We start from the raw sequence: 21399 nt of genomic DNA, 5'->3' as shown, positions 1-21399 counted from the left end.
GAGAAAATTAAATTTGGAATCTAAGGTGAGGCCTAAAAATTTTGTAGTTTTCACGACAGGGATCTTCTTTTTGTGTATAAATAGTTCAGGGTCTGGGTGGAGTCCCCTTAGATTACAAAAATGCATACTAACTGTTTTGGAGTCTGAGAATTTGAAACCATTATAGTTTGCCCAACCATGAATTTTGTTTAAACATAACTGTAATTTCCTTTCTAAGGTGTTCATGTTTTTCCCATAAGTAAGAATGACAAAGTCATCAATATACAAAGAGCACTCTATGCCAGGGGACAGCGCATTTACGATGCTATTTATTTTAATGTTGAACAGGGTGACTGACAGAATGCTGCCCTGGGGTACACCCATTTCCTGGTCATGAGTGTCAGAAGCGGAGTTGCCCACTCGAACCTGAAATTTTCGATCTTTCAGGAATTCCTCCACAAAACGGGGGAGGTGTCCCTTAAGCCCCATAAGCGCCAGGTCACGTAGAATGCCATGTTTCCAGGTTGTGTCATAGGCCTTTTCTATATCGAAGAATACAGCTACTAGATGTTCTCTTCTGAGTAATGCATTTCTAATATAAGCTTCCAGCCTTACCAGGTGGTCAGTTGTTGTCCGCCCCTGCCGGAATCCGCACTGGTAGTTTGAGATCACTTTATTCCTTTCCAGGTACCAGACCAGCCTACTGTTAATCATTCTTTCCATGGTTTTGCAGATGCAGCTTGTTAGTGCTTTTGGTCGATAGTTAGCTGGGTCAGAGCCGTCTCTTCCCGGTTTAGGTATCGGTATAACTGTGGCTTTCCTCCAGCTGTTTGGGAAAGCGCCTGTTTGCCACACACAGTTATAGACCCCTAGCAGGACTGCCAATGAGGGTTCGGGAAGGTGCTTGAGGAACTGGTAATGGATTTCGTCTTCTCCAGGCGCTGTGTCATGTGACTTGTCCAGCGATTCCCTCAGTTCCTCAAGCGAGAACGGTTTGTTGTAGTCTTCATTGTTCTCTGACCTGAAATCAATGGGGTGTCTTTCCTCCCTGGTTTTGACTTTTTGGAACTCTGGCGTGTAGTGTGCAGTGGATGATTTTTCTGCTATTGAGGATGCAAGGCAGTCAGCTATTTCTCTGGGGGACGTGACAGTTCGTCCTTGGTTTTTCAAATGCCCTATTGCATTTGATTCTTTCCCTTTGATTCGCCTTACTGCCTTCCAAACCGCTCTAGCAGAAGTTTTGGCATCCAGACTGCCGACAAAACTTCTCCAGGAATTCCTTTTGGCTGACCGTATGGTTTGTCTAGCCTTTGCTCTAGCTATCCTGAATAGCTTTAGGTTTTCCTGGGAAGGATTCTTTATAAATGCAGCCAGTCGTTTTTTCCTATCACCAATAGCACTTTTGCAAGCTGTATCAAACCATGGTTTGCTAGGCCGTTTTGGATTTGCAGAGGTTAGGGGTACAACTTTCCTGGCTATACTTAGTAGCTTGCTAGCAAAGGTATCAGCTGGGTTCTGTTCATGGAGGATATTTTCTGTGATATCCTCAGAGCATCTTTTTTGGAATTGTTCCCAATCGGCCTTTTTCAGTTTCCACCGCTGAGGTCGTCCCAATGAAGGGAGATTGTTAGTAATGATGATTGGGAAGTGATCACTTCCCCGTAGATCATTGCTAACTGACCATTTAAAATCGTCCAGTAGTCCGGGGACGCATACGGTGAGGTCAATGCATGTGAATGATCCAGTTCCTGGGTGCAAGTAGGTCGGTGATGCATCATTAAGTATGCATAAATCATGTTGGAGGAAGATATCCTCCAGCATACGACCTCTTGTGTCGGTATTGTTGGATCCCCACATGGTGTTATGGGCATTGAAATCCCCAAGGATTAAATAAGGCCGGGGGAGTTGTTTCAATAGGTCCTCCATGTCTGTTCGGTTTAATGGAGCGCCTGGTGGTAGATACAGGCTGCAGCAAGTGATAACCTTGTGAAGGGTTATTCTAGCTGCTACGGCCTGTACTGTGGTCTGTAGTTCTACCCTCTCATGGGGGATGCTATCCTTCACAAGGATACAGACTCCACCCGATGCTCTCTCTGCATCCTCAACATTCTTGGTGTAAGCACGGTAGCTTCGGAAGCTTTCAGAAATGTTTCCTGTAAGCAGACAGCTACAGGAGTCTCAGAGTCCATCAGTACCTGCATTTCCTCGTAATTGGCCTTGAGGCCTCTACAATTCCACTGTACAATTCTGGAATCCATGGCTTATTCTAGATGACCTACTTGGAGCTATTTGGCCTTGGGAGGCCCCCGGAGGGGTTTCCCTTTATTCCAGTGACCTTGGTATTTTTATTCTTGGGTTTGGATGGAGAGGAGGACAACCCCCTTTTGGGGGAAGTCTTTCTCTCTGGAGAGGGGAGATCCCTCTGGTTAGAGCGGAGGTTATTTCCTCCTCTCTCACCTCGGGCATCCTCTCCGCTTTGATTTCTCCCCTTAGGGAGTTGGTCAACCTCTAACTCGGTAGAGGTTGGGGTGTCTGGCTGGGTTCTCTGAGGAGAACCTGTGTCAGACATGATGTCTCCGGGTTCTCCCGGAGTATTGGTTTTGACATGCTGCTCAGTCTCCATGCTCTCATCAGCGAGCACAGAGAACCTGTTCTTTAGCATGACAACAGGGCTTTCTTGTTTCTTCAGAGGTGTGTTCTTTGGCGGTGTTTTCTTCTGAGTTGGGGGAGGAGGAGGGGGTGGTGGGGTCAATGTGTCCGTCTGTGTGGCTATGGATCTTCCTTTCTTAGCAACAGCCTGGGCGTAGGTCTTTGTCAAGCCGAATTGGCCCTTGGGTAGGGCCAGTACAGCCGATTTCGCCTGGCTAAAGGTACATCCGTTTCTTGCCTTGTACTCCTGCACGGCAACCTCCTGTTTCCACACAGGGCAGTCCTTGGAGTAGGCTGAGTGGCCAGCTTGACAGTTTGAGCATTTGAACTGGGCTGTGCAGCCCTTGTCCTCATGACCCTCTCCAGCACATCTGGCACACACAGTGTTCCTCTTGCAGACTGCCGCGCCGTGTCCATAACCCTGGCACTTGAAGCACCTCATGGGGTTAGGTATGTAGGGCCTCACTGGAACTCGTAGGTATCCTGCCTTCACATACTCTGGCGGTGTCCTAGTTCCGAATGTGAGGATAATAGTGGCGGTTTTGATCTCCTCACCCTCCCTGCGCCTGGTAATGCGCCGGGCATGGGTGACTCCTTCAATGCCCTCCACTATTTCCTTCTCGGAACATTCCAGTAGGTCCCTAGAGCTGATTACACCTCTGCTGGTGTTCAGGCTCTTGTGTGGCATGACTTCCACTTGGAGATCACAGAGTCTTCTGCATCTTAAAATCGCCCATCAGAGTGTGTCTTGCTGTCTACTTCTACAAGGAATTCCATTGTTTTGTGTAGCTTAGACACACTCTTGGGCTCTCCCACTACTGACTTGAGTCCCTTATAGATAATAAAAGGGCTCAACTTTGTCAGGCTTTTTCCCTCCTCTGTGCATCTAACCATCAGAAATGATGGTCAGGTGGCACAGCTTTTTGGGACCTCCTCTTTTTTATCGTCAATTCGACGTTTCTTGCCCAGACATAGGTCTGGGGCAAGTAGTTTTGTGTGTGTTTTTTTGTCCATATATATTTTGGTTAATTCGGCACCTGTGCTCCCCACCCGCCATCGAGTCCAACAAGGGGACGGGCCATTCGGATGTCCAGAATGAGCCCGCCAGGGCTACACAGGTGCTATACTCAGTCAGCTGCTACATCGGACATGTGTCCGATACAGCAGCTCCCTGATTGACCCTCCAGCCACCGCCCTCCAGCATAGGTCGACGACCTATGCTGGTAGCTCGGCATGACCAGCCGGTTGACCCAGAGCGGGCCATCTGGGTCTCAGGTCTAGGGGAACTTGGAGCCAAAGTATTGTGTTGTTGTGGTTTATCCTCAGATAGCCACCACTCAAACACCAGGATCTCTTTATCCCCCCTTACCCGTCGCAGTCCACGGCAAACGGACTGGTCTAGGACGTAGTGAGAATTTAAAGTTAAGGAGACAGTGTGATGATCAATGAAGGCAGACTTAGGAAAAGAGGAGGCAGACACAATGATAGAAAAGAAGTAGGGCAATTTTGAGCTCCAAAAGTGCTAAGGAAAGAGGAGCGCAGTTTAACGTCATGTCTCGGGACGGGAAAAACAAAGGAAAAAAACAATAAAGATCAGTAGAAAAACAAAGGAAAAAAACAATAAAGATCAGTAGAAAAACAAAGGAAAGAAACAATAAAGATCAGTAGAAAAACAAAGGGAAAAAACAATAAAGATCAGTAGAAAAACAAAGGAAAGAAACAATAAAGATCAGTAGAAAAACAAAGGAAAAAAACAATAAAGATCAGTAGAAAAACAAAGGAAAAAAACAATAAAGATCAGTAGAAAAACAAAGGAAAAAAACAATAAAGATCAGTAGAAAAACAAAGGAAAAAAACAATAAAGATCAGTAGAAAAACAAAGGAAAGAAACAATAAAGATCAGTAGAAAAACAAAGGAAAGAAACAATAAAGATCAGTAGAAAAACAAAGGAAAGAAACAATAAAGATCAGTAGAAAAACAAAGGAAAGAAACAATACAGATCAGTAGAAAAACAAAGGAAAAAAACAATAAAGATCAGTAGAAAAACAAAGGAAAAAAACAATAAAAACCAGTAGAAAAACAAAGGAAAAAACAATAAAGATCAGTAGAAAAACAAAGGAAAGAAGAAAATGTGAAAGCAAATAATATTTAATTGAAGGTTAAATGTTGAGAAAACAATTCATTATAAATTGTTGTATTTGGGAAGAAACTAAGTGAAAAAGAGTTTTTTGTTAGCATTGGACTATTCTTAAAAAGATTCCTTGCAGACACTGGCTTTATCTGAATTAGATGTGACAAAATATGTATATCACAACTGGTTTGTGCAGTCTTGTGAAACATTCCACTCACCCTTGATCTTTGAAAAAGAATACATGGCCGTCATTATTAAAGGACTGTTCTTAAGCAATCTTTAGTAGGCAATTAAATTGAACAGACTTTATGTATATAATTTATGATTAATGTAAAAAAAAAGGGAAGAAAGACCAAGAATCATTCAATCAATCAATATTTATGTATTTAAGGTAGAAAATATCATAGATGTTTGTAAAATAAAGGATAGTTAATTATCTATAAAAGTGTGCCTACCATATTCTGAAGAGTTTCTGCCATCAGGAAGTTGAGCTCTTAGGATTGTGTTGGTGAGAGCATTGTAATAAGATGGCATTGAGTGATAACCTTTTGTATTGAACCAGACATAAGTGTCTAATGAATCCTTCTTGTCCAAACTTTCAAATGACCAGCCACCAAACCTGTACAATAAACATTACAGAGCATCATTCAAATAGGCAACAATGTTCTTATAAAAATGGCAACTACAAATTTGTATAAACTTTTGACTTGAAAATTTTGTAGAACAAAGAAAGCTTGAGTTTTGATACTCAAATATCTACAAGGGTATAATGTAAAAACTGTGACCAACTACGATTATAGTCTCAAAGAAGTTAACCCAATATAGCTAGATGTAAATAGTAATCAAATCTCAATTTATAATCTTTTTCTCCAGAAGATACAACAAAAATTTCTTAGCTTGGCAGACACTAATGGCATGTATAAAGTATGCATGACAGACAATAATAGCATGTACATCTATAAAGTAGGTTTGCTATCTATTAGATTCCACTACTTTTGGGTTAGCAAACAAAATGTATCAATTATTGATTGCTCCCCCTTGCCATCATATGTTTAACATTTTATTTGTGAGTACCATTCAAACAAGAAATGGGTTACATGAAGGGAAATCAATGTCTAAGTATAGTTTAAATCTGTAATAAATCTGAACAACTAGAATAACAATTGGATAACATGTGATAAAGAGTGTCTGTAGATGATAGAAACTACTATTTGATAATACCTGTTTTGTTTGTACATTTCAAATGTGTTGATTAAAAAAGAAGGAATACTCCAATCATTGAGATTCTGAATGAAATTGTCAGCCTGGACATGTTTTTCTGGAATCAAATAGTTTGTTGACTGTGATGTGAAGGTTTGAAGACTGTCTACACATTCCACTTTATACATTGGCAGTGAGTTATTGTACCATGGAGACTTGGACACACACTTGTTAGTTCTGAGAAAAGTTTAAATAATAGTGAAGCATTTATTTTTATTTCAAACATTGTATACATTGGATATATTCTGTTCATACATTTTAAAGCCTACTGTTGTACAATTAATGACTATACAGTCTCTTGGTAACAGTCAATTGCTACAGCTTTTAGACATATTTTAAGAAACTGTTTCAAAATTTTTTCTCTACCTTTACTTTTTTATTTTAGGAGAAAACATTTTTCAACAATTTTAAATGTGCTATAGATGGTGTATGTGCCAATGAAGCTGCTGAACAGGCCACTTTGAAAGACTGGAAGTCCGGTAAACAATATTGGCCATTGCCTTTAAAGAAAATGTCTTTACACATTAGTTTATGATACTAACCAACAACAATGAATACAATATTCTCACTCCCATGCCTATAGAAGGCTTGTCTTCAAGTTAAAAGATTAAAGAGGAGTACAGTATTTCATTTGGCTGCACAGTCATAGCTGTGATCTGTATAGTTAGCCACTTCTTATGGAAACTTTACCACTCTCTTGCAACAGACTAGGCTGTTGTAGACATTAGCTTTCCTTTGCACCTGAAGTGTGTATCACATGCTTTTTGTACGAGATCTCCAGCTGTCACTTATGGAGACCATTTACTGCCAGGTTTCTCCTATATGCCAGCTAAGACAAGCCAGTGCATGAGTTGTTCTTTAAAGCATGTTCATAGTGGCACCTTCCAAAAGGAAAATCTCCAAATAAAAATATTTGAAATGGGATTTATGACTGATAACTAGAAAATGTATAATATTTTCTCAATCAAGAGAAGCCTAAGCATCTCGTTGGAGCTGAATCTTTATTATGCAGTACTTTTTCTATCACTTTTATAAACATAATCCTGAACTCTTATCTGTAATGCTTGAGAAGTAAACTGCAAGATCACACATCACAAGATCTGCAGTTGTTTCAGTTGAAAAATATTATTGCAAATGTTAAATGGTACTCAGTTGTGACGGGCAGGCAACATCTGCAGAATTTACAATTTTCCCCATCACTGACCAACATATTGTTATAAACCTGGTGGTGGCACAGATGGGGGTAGTGGTGTGAGTGTAGTCAGCCGACGCAAATCGCCCCAGGCCAGCGCTAGACGAGCGGTCAACCGTGACGAGTGTCAACACGGCGGTTCGGGAAGGATCGACGGCGGTCCGGGAAGGATCGACGGCGTGAACAGAGCTCAGGAGCGTCACGAGAGTTGTAGTCATCTGACCACCTAGAAACGTCGAGCGGCGTTCTGTCCGGTTCGAGAAGGCCAGTAGGGACCCTATATAAGAGCGGAGGTGTCGCAGTCAAGACGGTTCAGAAAGCGGGTTCACGACAGGAGTTCAGAACACGGTCGACTACAGCACAGTTCAACGGTGTGGTTCTGTACGGAGCATTACGACGGTTCAGTGCGGAGTACTGTCAAGTACAGTTGAGACGAACGGCGTCTTGATCTTGGTCTGTGATCGAGTCGGACACAACGAGCCCAAGTGTGTGAAGTCAGTCCCGAACTGTTGAACCCAGTGCAAGCCCGGAACGAGACGGAGAGGCCAGTGCAAGACTTGATACGGCGGAACGGTGTTATCGGAGAGATATTTGTTATCGCAGAGCTATTTGTACAGTGTTCGTGTTGCCAATTGTACAGTATTGGCTGCTATTTATTCAACCATTAAAGCGTTACGTTACTTTGGAGCCCTGAGTTGTCAAGTTCTTTAAGTTGGTGGTGTATGGTGCAGTTTGCAGAGAGCCTGGATAGTGAGATTCGTAACAATATTTTGTCAAAGTTGTGCAGTGAAGCCAACATTACATACATTCTACGGTAGAATAAAATATCAACAAAACTGAGCTATGTATTGCAAGCAATAGAAACTGTAAAAACTAAATGTTTAGTGCAAAAGATGAGAAATACAGAAACCTACTTGAAATATTTCTGCTGCCAATCTTTCATACAAGCAGCACCATACCCAATGTTATTATCCGCTAGTTCATGTACTAATTTATTAGTCATATCACTTTTCACTGCATCTCTATCCATCAAAAAGAAGTAAAATAGATTCTGTTATTAGATGTGAGTCATTGGTTTGTATTTTATTTATTAGATATATTTATAAACATGTAATAGAAGAAATATGAATACAGCTAAATAAAACAGGAAAACAGAACCATACTGGTAAAATGAATTTATTCCAGAGCCATAAATTGAAGGGTCCAATAGCAGTGGCTTGGGGTCTAGGTCATCTGGTCTAAATGAGTTGAATATCAAAGAAAGCAAGACAAAACTCATTGGCAAAAATATAGAAAATACAAGCATTCTCCAATTGCGACGATAATGATGAAGACGCTTCAGGATCAAGGCTTCAATATGAACCAACTTTAATTTCATACCAGTTCTTCTGTAGTTCATATCACATAAAGGATCAAGAGAGCCTGAAATAGCAAGCATAATAAGGTCTGGTTTAACAAAGAAGTGTCATTTATATACACACGCACATTTATACTAGCTTAAGTAATTTACTGTTTTGTTGGAAGAATTATATTAAATTAAGAAGAATCAACAAATGAAGAAAAAAGTTTATATGACAAAATCATTCTATAAAAATACTTTCAATACCAGAGATTCAAACTCTAGCCAGTTCTTTACCACTATTTTGGTTAAATTTTATTAACAAACCTGTTCTTGATTGTCCATCATCAAAGTCAACTCTGCTAGATTGTTGATTTGGGACTTTTGTTTTAGTGGCTTGAGTATTATTGCTCAAATCTTGATCAGCAGACTTGGTCAGTTTAAGAAATATCTTTAAATATGAAAGCATCAGTTAACAAATTGTGTACCATATTGTATTTTAGTGAATTTAGTAAATACAGAGCTTGAAAGTGTAAATAGTGAACATGAGTTAGGTATGAGCGGAAGTAAGGTCATATGAGAGATCAAGAGTTTTAGCTGAAGTTGTTAGTTGAATAAGTCAAGATCAGCTGAAGAAGTAAGTCAAGTTTGGTTAGTTGAAGAAGTCAGTTGATGTGTTAGTCAAATGAGGTGGTTCAGTTGAAATTGTTAGTTGGAGAAACAAGTAGAAGTTATTAGTTTTATTGTAATAAGTTGAATTTGAAAAGTTAAAGCAAGTAGTTGTATTAATGAAATAAATTTAAGTGAAGTCAAGTAGTGGACTTAGTTAAATGAACACATTATAAATGGAATATAGAAAGATATTATATTCATCTAATATCATCATAAAAGTTGGATTTATGTCATATAAATAAACATCATATTTTATCACATTTGCAAATAGTTCCTAGTTCCTGTGATTAATGTAGTGCTGTACTGTAATGATGCTTATGAATAATATGTCTACTAATTAGATCATTCTGCATTCTCATCATGAAAGTTGTATTTATTCATATTTACATATTACTCATAAAACACTATCAAAATACACCATACCTCTTCCAGTGAAGTGTCAGACAATCCATAACTACCAATATTTAGTTGATTAACAGATTGATCTAATCTTCTGAAAAATTCATCTATTGGTACAATCAAGCTGTGATCTTTAGGTAAGTTAAAGATCAAATCAGATCCAGCTTGCTCTTCAAGAGTTGCATTAGAACATAAAGATTGAATGAACGTTGTAATTGCTGCTGTTGAACTCTTGGATCCTGGAAATAAAAAAGTGTTTAGTGTATACAAATAGATTAAGTAGGTCAGGGCTGTATTTAGTTTCTAGAATCAGAACTGACTTTAAAACAAATGTCAGTGTGAAAATGTGTGTTGGATGATTGTGAGGACTAAGCTTCCTGTCAAACTGTTCGATTGGTTAAAGAAAAGTAAATGTATTTCATCCTTAAGAGATATAGCATATGGGCTATAGAAGTAAGGGGTCACAATTATAGAAGAGGTTGATTCTAGGATGACTGCCTGGTCGTGCGGTTTGCATGCTGGACTGTCGTTCAGACTTCTCTGCCTGCTCCCATCCCCTGTCAACCTGCGGGAGGTTTGGACTAGGAAGTAAATTATCTTCAACTCTGAAGGAACATCCCAAACATGTAAAACATAATGATGTTAAGCTGGAAATGGCAGTTGGACACCCTTGGCTTGCTACCAGCTAAATCTTGCTTCCAGCAGACCTTTGTTTACTATCACATCTCCTTATACTGTTTCACAAAGAGTTAAGTTAAAATCATTGTAACCACAGCACATACCACTTTATTTAAAAGACAAAAATAAGATTCTCTTTTAAGTTATTTTGCAAGTATATACTCACTAAGGTCAATAATTTCTTGTGGTTGATCCTGTAAAATAGTTATAAAACTAGCATTAACTCTTTAGAACATCAACTAAATATGATGAAGAAAAAAAAATGTTTTAAATGTCTTATTTAAATGTATAGACATGTTTTCTGTGTATTTCTAAAAAGAATATTTTTTTGTAAGGCTACTTACCTGTCTCAAACTTGTCTGATCTGCCTTCATTATAGTAAGGCGATAACCACCTCCAACAGACTGTTTAAGAAATGTGGGAGAACCACAGCAAATTAACTTCCCTTGATGCATGACTCCAATTCTATCACTTAAAAAATCTGCTTCGTCTAGGTGATGGGTTGAGAGCACAATAGTTCGACCTGTAATACACATTAGTAACAATTGGAGCAGCTTTCCAAGTAGTTCATACCTGGAATATATATATATATATCTATCTATCTTATCTTATGAGACATTACTTTAAAATAGATGATGATTACATTCTATGTGTATTCCTAAGTCAATCTAGTCATGCATGTTAATCAATGACTTAAACTCTGCAAAGTTTTAATTTTCCTGGCTGACTCAGGCAACTCATTTCATGCTCTAATAGCACTAAGAAAGAAGGAGTATTTGTATAAATTTGTCCTAGCAAATGGATCAAGAAATGGGCCTTTATCTTTGTGTCTTTCTGATTATTACTATGTTAGAAATCTGTATGTAACACCATTTTATTTTTTGTACTATTAAGCAAATTTTACCTGTCCTGTTTTTTGTTAATAAATTCCAGATATGTTTCCGAGTGTGAGGGTCAATTCCACTTGTAGGCTCATCTAAAATGATTGATGTTGATCCCCCAACAAATGCCAAAGCCACACAGAGGCGTCGTTTCATGCCATATGATAGGTTTCTAGCTGGGATATTTCTGTTTTGCCATAGGTCTACCTCTTTCAATAGTCTATTCATAGGAAATAAATATTCAGGTTACTAAAACAATGACAGCAAACATTTTTTTTATAATTGCTTACAGAATAAGTTTTCTGTGTTGATCAGTCAATCTAAAAAAATTGTGAATGAATCTACCTGTAAATTTCCAATGATATGATCTTTTTGTTTTTAGATCTATTATTTTTTACTCCTGCATAAAACCTCATGTTTTCTTTGACAGTCATGCTGGATAATATAAAAAAAAAGATTTTATAAAAAGTACCAGGGCTGGGGAAATGTAACAAGCCTAAACATTTTAGATTTTTAAAATAAGTTTAAATAAGTTTTTCTTTTATTTAAATGAGCTATTATAGGCTAGATATATTTTTGTATTTCAAAATAGTATGAATGGCATTGAATAGACGCTACAAAAAAAAAAAAAAACGGAAAAAATTAAAATCACTTACTAATTAAAAAAAGAGTTCTGCTGAGGACATAGTCCTAACAAAGAGTTATTGCTGAAAGACACATGACCACTAGTAGGTTTCAGCAAACCACAGATGATCTTACTAAAAACAAAAGTAAACATAGTGTTATAACTCTGGAAATGACTTGGATAGAGATACTTGTGTGTGTGTGTGTAGCAAGCTGACATAAATTACACAGGCCAGTGCAAGACAAGCTGTTAACCATGATGAATGACAACTGGCAGTGTGAAGCTGCTTTAGGAAAGATTTATTGTGAACACTGCTCAGGCCAGTTATGTTGGATACGGTTGTGTGCTCCCCCAGAAAAGATGAGCAACCTTCCTTTGGTTTCTAGAAGGCCTTCTGGGACCCTATAAAAAGAGCAAAGGCGTAGAGTCACTTCACTTCATGTCACTTCACAACTTCACTAGTACAAGTCAAAGTCATGATTCAAAATCCAGTCCAATACAGTGGATCCAGTGTGAAGTCAGTCCAGAACAAAGCACAAATATATGAAGAAAAAAAATCTGGCCCTTCAAAAAATATTTCAGCCAGTAATTTAAGATCACAGATGGTCAGATCATATCAATATCCCCTTAATAGTTTTCATAATTTTTTCAGAGTAAAGAGCTCAACATTGTGTACATTTGTATCGTTTAAATGTAAAATTGTGTATTTGTTTCAATAGATAAATAAAATATTTGACCATGTTAAGTTGGTATAATTACATTTCATTTATGCTGATTTTATAAAATAATTGTTTATAAATGAACATTCTTTAGCTGTTACTATAAAACGTTTAAAAACAGTGAATGAAAATATTCCTAGACTTATTTGAGTTGTGAGTGGACCTATTTTTTAATACCTCAGTTGTGTTGTAACTTTTAGAACTTGACCCATATAGGTTAAGTAGTCCTTGAGGGATTATGAGCTCAACATGGCCTAAATTGTGCTGATGTGCCAAAATTCCCAAATCCAATCAAATTAAGAATATTTTTGAAGAAGTTAACCAAAACAAATTGTAATGTAAACATAAATATTAACATAAGAAATGATATTTACATAGTAGTAGTTTTGGCAGCTCCATTATGTCCCAAGAGTGAAGTGATCTGATTCTCATAGAACTGTAGATCTAGTTGGTCTAACACTTTTTTATTATTGTATACTTTGCTGATGTTTTCAACAGATATGCCAACTTTTACATCTGCAGGCATTGCTTCATACCAATTACCTGTATTAAAATATTAGCAGATTGAGAACAAATAAAAACTAAGGATATTTGGGAAAGGTTTAATACTTAAAGACGACAAAAAAAAACAGAACCACTAATAAGCTGAAGTATTATGCCAAATGTATGTAATTGCATCCAGGACATTTATAATACAGATGAAAATTGAGAAATAATCTAAATCTACCACCATCGGAGATGATTATGTCTGCACAGGATGTGGCAAAGTATGTAGGTTGCAGCTGGAACTGTATAATGAAAAGCTATCTACTTAAACGTCAAGATATTGAAGGTCTATGTACATGCTTATGTAAACAATTATTATTATATGTGCATAAAAAAACACCAACTAACTTTCTGTGTGTGTCATTCTGCCAGTCATTTCTCTAGTAGGAAGTTTGTATTTGAAAAAACGTTTCCAATAAGACATTTGAAAGGGAAAATAAAATTTCTCTCCCAAACCATAATGTCCTGAAAATTTAAAAAAAAACATTATCATTTTTTTAAGATTAAATATTACACTGTAATAACATTTGTTTTTAATGATTTAAATATTTTGATTGTTAAACATTAACTGCAGAACAAACAAGAGGTATAGCATAACCTTAGAATATTACAAAATAGCATATCTGGGAGACGTCCTAAAAAATTATTTTAATTAAATATACCTGGTTTAATTTCTTGAACATACCATCCAACAAGGAAAAAAATAGCGCTGTCTATCAACAGAAAATACATTGACCAAGCAAAACTGGGTTGCTCATTTAAAGAAACATTGATATTAGACCACTGAATTCCAATATTTTGTTCCTCAAGAATTGAAATCTTGAATATGCCAAAACCAAATGATGAAGTGGAGCACAGAGACTGCAACAGAGATATTTTATTTTAGTGTTACTTCTGTCAAAAAGCATATATTTCGGCATATATTATTTTATGTTATCTAACATTTAAAAAAAACCTGAGAGATAAGTAATATAAATTGCATTTTACTAAAAAAAACAACAACAAAAAAACATGTCATATGATATTAATTTACTTCCAAATAATGTTACCTAACATTCTTTGAAAGAATGCATGGCATAGATAATACAAGTTTATGAATTATTACTTTATCTCAATATTTAAGCAGTATCTTTCATCTTAAGTGAATGGACGTTTTTTAAATATATTTTTTTAAACATTTGTTTAACAAAAGAAATAATAACTAGGACAATAACATAACAACTGAATAAATAATGTTTAGTTTTTGAAAGATTCAATTGTAAAAAAAAATATAATAATAAATGTTTAAGTTTACCGCTAATATTAATTGCCAACTTGTTAGTTGATACTCAAGACTAACAAAAAGGGTAAAAGGTAAAAAAAGCAAAAAGTAAAGAACTGTGGCAAACAAAAAGGACATGCTGGTTTGAGTGAAGAATGCAGCCACCATGTATCTGAAATATAGAAACACACAATGTCATTTTAGCTCTACCTTTAGTTAAGTCTCTGAGTTACCAAAATAAAATTATTAGTTAACTTAAGATTGTATGAAGAATAACAATAAATGTTTGCAAATTGACTCAAACAATTGAAATTTTTCTGCAGAACTCATCATTCATTTTATCCAGATAGTAATCTAAATAATATATAAATATTTTTCATAAACCATAAAAAGCAAGTGAAAATCCACAAAGGATGATACCTTAAAGCTTTTTTTTCCCCCTCTTAATGTTATTCTTCCCTTGCACAGGTCATGGCACAGGTTCATAAGTAAGTTTATCTTTGAAGTATGGCAATTCATGAGTATGTCAGAAACTAGATCTATGACTTGATCAGACATAGCTGATTAAGGATAAGTACGGTAATTCATGTAGCCATGCAAACCCAGCTGCAACCTTCTTATTTTGCCACACCTGCCTTTGTTTGCAAGGGGTCTATTTCAGATCTTTTCATCTTCTGCACCTGTCTTCAACAAGGCCTCATCTTTGTGAAGGCTCTCATGCTGTACTCTTTCAGAAGCCATCTGCTTTCCTCTCAGCCAATAAGGGCAAAATGGTGTCTGAGTAAATCTTTATAGTGCTTCCAGGGGCACCAGGTATGCCATTCTTATCTAAGCTTGACCAAATAAAAAAAAATATCACCATTTGCATGTAGTCATCCCCCAAAAGCCAAGTAGTTCTACTAAGCTGGTCTTCAGTAGAAAATGGTTATTTGTAAGTATAACTAGCTGTCATGTGTATCAGCACTTATATATAGCACCTCCTCCATGGAAATTACAGTCACAACAGAATTGAGTTTGCCCAAATTTTGGTCTCTTTGTTCTCCATGTAGAGGACACTGAGATTGAGGCTTGGAACTGTCTTGGTCTTTGATTTTTTTTTTGCCCTGTCTTTGGGGTTTGTTTTTCGCCTTGCTATGGTAAGAACATGCTTAAATAATATATGTAAGAAATAGTTTAGATATTCATGATCGTAGTGGTAAATATTAGTGCAATGCTACATACACAACCTAATAGTTGAAGTAACGTCTGTATTATATAAGATAAGATAAGATAATAAAACAACTAAAAGAAATAGCTTATAATTATATACAACTTATTAGTTGCGTTAATGGATTAAGGTGATTTAACACCTCCTCATCAAGTAGACTTAAATTTTTCATGCACTGAACTTTAGGCATAGGGTTTAGACAAGACTTCTTTGTGTTGATAGCAGGAAAGCATCTACCATTTTCACTTTCACCTGTCCAACAAAAAGACAGCCGAGGAAAATCCCATGATCTGACAACTATCTCACAATAGTCCTTTTTGTCTTTTGCCAGGATTATAGTCTCTTACATAGATTGGCCATCCATTCCTTTTACACTTGACAATACAGTTTTAAAAACTCATCAGGCATGAAATATTTGTAAGGAAAACATGAAATGATTAAAGCTAGTCAAATTTGCACATTTGGATAGGATCAAAGATCAACTGACATTTCTAAGGTTTATTAAAAGAAATTTCTATAAATCAAATAAGAACATAAAACTAAAATGTTATTAAACCTTGGTTAGGCCAATAATAGAATATGCATCCTCTGTTGGGACCCCTCAACTCAATAAAACATTAAGAAACTGGAACAGACACAAAATAGAGCAGTGAGATTCATAACAAACGAATAATCACAATTGACTAGAGTAACACCTTTAGTAAAATCACTAAATTTAGACAGCCTTCAGAATAGAAGACTTAAAAGTAAAGTAGCAATTATACATAAAACACTGAACCATAATCTTCAAATACAAAAACAAAATTTAATAAAATACTCAGAAAGACACAAAGATAAAGGCACATTCCTCGTTCCATATGCTAGGACAAATATTAGATCATGGAATGGGTTGCCTGAGCTAGCCAGGAAAACCAATGACTTTGCAGAATGTAGGTCATTGGTTAATATGCATGACTAAATGCATGACACGTAGGATGTAATAATTTTTTTTTTTAAAGTAATGTCTGTATTATATAAGATAAGATGAGATGGAGATAAAACAACCATTCCTTTCCTTTTTTCTTCCTCTACAGCCAACATCATTGGACAGATAAGTTAACTAAAAATCTATTTCTTATTGTTTGTAGCTAAAGAAGTCCTTGTGTCACAAACATCTTTAGTTTTTACTTGGTTCCAGCAGGGTTTCCTAAATGTATGTCTAGTGTATTTTTCTATATAGTTTTTAAAGTTTTATAAATGTTTTTTAATGTTTACATTTTCAAATTATCAATATGAAAAAAAAGGGTTAAGTTCAACTTTCTCTGGATTAGGTCGTAATAATTTAAAATAAAAGCATTGCTTACATCATCATGGTGGAACAGAGACTAAAGCAAGCCATCAGAAGGAACATGATGAACAAATTGCTGTTGATGAAGATGTTGGTATACTTGAGCATCACAGCCATGATAATGGCAACAGTTAACATCATAAACATTGTGCTGAGAAACCAGGCAAGAAAGTGTACACCTTTCAACATTCCCATCACACAAAGGGCCTAAAATCAAGAAATAAAGACAAACATCAATGCATTTGACTAAGTTCTTTGATATAAAATTGTACATGTGATGAAATTTGATATCAAGAATATATATTGTTATAAATGGGATGTGTGGCCAAGTAACAAAATTCACATAGCTGCTCAACTATGAGGGCTCGAGTTCAGATTCTGAAATTTATCTGGATCTGAGCTAGGTTTGCTGAGCTCCTAAAAGTACCATGGGAAATTTTCTGCTAGATACTCCCACAAAAAAAGATTGAGCAAGAGTACAGTGTGCATGTCATAGGTCCAAGGAAGATGCACTATTATAAATTTTTTTTAGTTACCATTTTTAAAGAAACCTATAATAACAAAGGTATGAAAAAGCTTACATTAAATTTTTTTCTCTAAAATTGTGTATGAATCTTTTTATCTTATCTTATATATTACAGACGTTATTTGAAAAAAAAAGATAATTACATCCTACACTATTTGTGTGTCAAACTAGTCATGCATGCTAATCAATGACTTAAACTCTGCTAAATTGTTGGTTTTCATGGCTGATTCAGGCAACCCAGTCCATTCTCTAATGGAACAAGGGAATGAATAATCTGTGGATATATATCTTTTGAGCCATAAAAAACTACTTTATATATTTATCTACACACAGAATTTCTTGAAGTTATATAATAATTACCCTTTTCAAACTATTATATTAAAATGAAAAAAAAAAATGGTCAGGCCAAAATCATCAGATTCCACAATAAGAATAAAAAGCTGGTTGTATTAATAGCTAGTATGTGTATATAGCAAAGCTCTCACAAAAACAACAACAAAAAAACTTAATTATTTTGCTTACATCTGTCCATAAAAATATATTAAATAATCTAAAAAAAAAAAAAAGACTTTTACCTCAGTTTGCCCATTCTCTTTGTCAGAAACCAAGTTGAAAGTGGCAACAGCAAGTAAACTCAGAAAAACAAAACATAACATAGTCGGCACACAATAAGTTCCTAAAAAATATTGAAAACTGGAGAAGAAAAAAAAACAGGAAAAAAAATTAATACACCAGTAAATGTTTTTGGACATAGACTCAAGGTATTATTAATATATACTAGAAATAAAGTCATGAATTAGTTTTAGTGTGACATAGACACATAGTATTTAATGTATAAGTGTGACATAGACACATAGTATTTAATGTATAAGTGTGACATAGACACATAGTATTTAATGTATAAGTGTGACATAGACACATAGTATTTAATGTATAAGTGGGACATAGACACATAGTATTTAATGTATAAGTGGGACATAGACACATAGTATTTAATGTATAAGTGGGACATAGACACATAGTATTTACACATAAATTAACAAATAAATTCATGAATTAGTGTTAGTATTTTTTAAACCTAACCCATCAGCACGATGACAAGGGAATGGCATCTGAATGAGATTTATAGCTGGGCTTGAAAAACTTTGATTCTTATGAAGCTCTATTATTTCAGAATCTAACAAATCCTGAAGAAAAATGAAGCCTCTGAGATACAGCAACTTTTCAATAAAACTGGATTCAGAACTCATGGTGAAAATTCTAAACAAATTAAAAAACAAAAAATATTTTTGAAATTGTACACAAGGTATAAAGGTTTATGAAAATGTTCAGATGTATATTAAATTATAGAAAAACTGAAGAGTATATGCTATGTCTAAAAATCATACATTTGAAACATTTACCATTTAAAGAAGAGAAAATTAAAAAATACAAAGTAACGTCTGTATTATATAAGATAAGATATGAAAAGATAAGACTATTCATTCAGTGTCTGACATGCTCTCCTATAACTCCTTACCTTTCTTTCAATAAATTTGTGTCCATTACACTATCAACCTCCATTCTTATTTTATATCCTATATGTTTAGGTATTATGTATTTACTGGCTTGACGCTTCTGTCTGGTTGCATTGTTACTCTCATCAACATCATAAAAAACAATGCCTGAAATAAGAATGCGTTTTATAAGATCTAAGCTGTGTATTGTGTAATGCTTGATTTAGAATAGTTTAGATAGTAGTAATAAACCATTTTATTGGAGACCCAACACGCTTGAAAATGATGCAATGGTAGAGACTTCCTTAGAGATTAGTGATGTTATCAAAAATAAAAAAATGTGAATACTTTAAAACTTTTAATAGTAGAAAACATTTCTATTGAGGTTTTAACTTATAAAAGGTGTTATCTACTTATGGAATGATTGATATACAGCTCATTGTAAGTGAGAAAGCCTAAGTATCTACAGAGTTTGTAGACCACCAGAGTATTAATTAACATATTTCTCTGAATATAATATGTAATTACTTAAATCAGGTAAAGTAAAGTTAGAATTGTTCAGCTTAATGTATTAGACAATAAAGTTGGTGTCAGCTGTAGACTATTTATTATAAGGCATTGTTTTCTATTCTGCCGGCATAATTTCTAAACATGATGCAGACACAGCCATTGTTGTCCTTGGGTCTATTTAGATTTATTTTGTTCTCTGCACCTGTTGTCTTCAAAGGATGTTTTTAGGGTATCATTATTGTCTTATTGATGAAGGATTTGATGAACATATGTGGTTCAACTGTAAAGATTAGAACAAAAGGTGACAAGCTTGGCTTGTGGCTTCAGGTGTAATTCATGAGGGCTCTACCAATTTGTGCACCTAAGTTGATGTTTATAGTGCTTTTAGGGGGCACTTTTGTTTCAGTATTCCCCTTTAAACTTGCCTAAAAAAGATTCCTTTTATTATGCAGTCATAGGTGTCAGGCCCAACACAGCTGACAGACAATTGTAGATCCATTTTTTACATGTTACCAAGTTAATAAAATATCTTTACCAGCAAAAAAAGTTTTTGACTTTGATAACTGGAAAGCCATATTTTCCATTTCAGTTTCATTGGACACAGGTTGAAATCTGTCAGCCAGAATACAAGAAGTGTAATTTGCCACCGTTGCTGCAACTGATTGCAAAGTTTCCAAGATGTCATTACTAAAAGTTGTGTTTTCTAATGTAGACAAACTGGTGAGAAGAAGCTCTGGTTCAATTCCTGTAGTTGCTCTAAGAATATCTTGAATGGCCTCATTATTAAGGGCATCCTAGTGAAAAACAAACATAATAAATGTATCTTATTTTTTTAGCTACACCAACAATGTGCAATAATTTTGTCTATTTCACATGATATTTATTTTTTGAGTACGATTGATTGGTTCTGTAAAATGCTCAATTGTAATGATGTTTATTAATATTTAATATGGTACATTGAAGAAATATTCATCTGAATATTAGGTGTAGTCTTCAAACATTTCCATTTTTAGTGTTATCTCTTATATGCTGTCATGAGAGACCAGATAACAACTTCCACTTTATAAATTTCAAGAATGTCAAAATAAAGTTTAAAAGTCATATTCTGCTAAATCTGTTTACCACTATTTTTTAAGTACAAGAATCCTCTCAATTTATACTAGTATTCTTCTCTATATTAGCATCACTATAAAACATCTGTACATTATAGCTTTAAAAGTAAAACTATCATTTAAACAACCTACTTTAAATGGGCGACTGTCTTTGATAAAGAATCCTCTCAATTTATACTAGGATTCTTCTCTATATTAGCATCACTATAAAACATCTGTACATTATAGCTGTACATTATAGTTTTAAAAGTAAAACTATCATTTAAATAACCTACTTTAAATGGGCTACTGTCTTTGATAAAGTCTAGCAACACTTGCAGATTTCCTGCTTGATCTGCCCAGGCTTTAGCAATCCTGTTTAATTCTCCAACTAAAGCAAAAGTTTTATTTGCCTAGAGTAAATAAACACAATTGGACATGTCACAAAATCTGTCATGAAACAAAGAGTTAATGAATAGTTCAAATAACAAAACTTCCAATTGAAACTTTGGTAAAAAAAAAAGTGAAAAGAAAAATAAATATAAATATATATATGTATTCTTCCAATGATATTATGTACCTTGGATAAAATTGTTCTAGTAAGTTCATTGTCTGGTGTGTACAGAATTTTACCCAACAAAACTGGTTTCAAATAATTCCACAAAACATTTCCTAATTCTAAATCACTGATGGTCTTGAATAAATCTTGACAAGCTCCACCTAAATGAAAATAAAACAAATCATTATAAGAAATAAACAACCAATGACAAAAAATGACCATAATGTCAACTGACTGGTAATTCACTGTCTACACATAGCACATTAAAACTTATTGATGAGTCACACAGATTATTGCATAGTACATGAAAACTTATTGGTATTGGTGAGTCACACAGATTATCGGTAAAGG

General features: G+C 35.2%; 1 protein-coding gene across 1 annotated transcript in view; it reads right to left on the bottom strand.

The window, feature by feature from the left end:
• The window catches only part of LOC106056167 (phospholipid-transporting ATPase ABCA1-like), a 55052-nt gene that overhangs the window by 11721 nt on the left and 21932 nt on the right, over window positions 1-21399 (bottom strand). The window contains exons 24-45 of the mRNA XM_056021505.1: window positions 21070-21209; window positions 20786-20902; window positions 19934-20192; window positions 18912-19056; window positions 18476-18652; window positions 17968-18085; window positions 16883-17073; window positions 14366-14504; window positions 13734-13932; window positions 13420-13536; window positions 12900-13068; window positions 11838-11939; window positions 11527-11616; window positions 11205-11401; window positions 10645-10823; window positions 10467-10494; window positions 9647-9861; window positions 8879-9002; window positions 8376-8634; window positions 8127-8234; window positions 5982-6197; window positions 5216-5379 (exon numbers count right to left, since the gene is read on the bottom strand). Coding sequence (XP_055877480.1) covers window positions 5216-5379; window positions 5982-6197; window positions 8127-8234; window positions 8376-8634; window positions 8879-9002; window positions 9647-9861; window positions 10467-10494; window positions 10645-10823; window positions 11205-11401; window positions 11527-11616; window positions 11838-11939; window positions 12900-13068; window positions 13420-13536; window positions 13734-13932; window positions 14366-14504; window positions 16883-17073; window positions 17968-18085; window positions 18476-18652; window positions 18912-19056; window positions 19934-20192; window positions 20786-20902; window positions 21070-21209 — 3453 coding nt within the window. The remainder of the gene's footprint in view (window positions 1-5215; window positions 5380-5981; window positions 6198-8126; window positions 8235-8375; window positions 8635-8878; window positions 9003-9646; window positions 9862-10466; window positions 10495-10644; window positions 10824-11204; window positions 11402-11526; window positions 11617-11837; window positions 11940-12899; window positions 13069-13419; window positions 13537-13733; window positions 13933-14365; window positions 14505-16882; window positions 17074-17967; window positions 18086-18475; window positions 18653-18911; window positions 19057-19933; window positions 20193-20785; window positions 20903-21069; window positions 21210-21399) is intronic.

Source organism: Biomphalaria glabrata, chromosome 2, assembly GCF_947242115.1.
Source record: "Biomphalaria glabrata chromosome 2, xgBioGlab47.1, whole genome shotgun sequence".
NCBI classification, from domain to species: Eukaryota; Metazoa; Mollusca; class Gastropoda; family Planorbidae; genus Biomphalaria; species Biomphalaria glabrata.
Note: the sequence above shows the minus strand (reverse complement) of the source record. Positions and strands in the feature narration are given on the sequence as shown.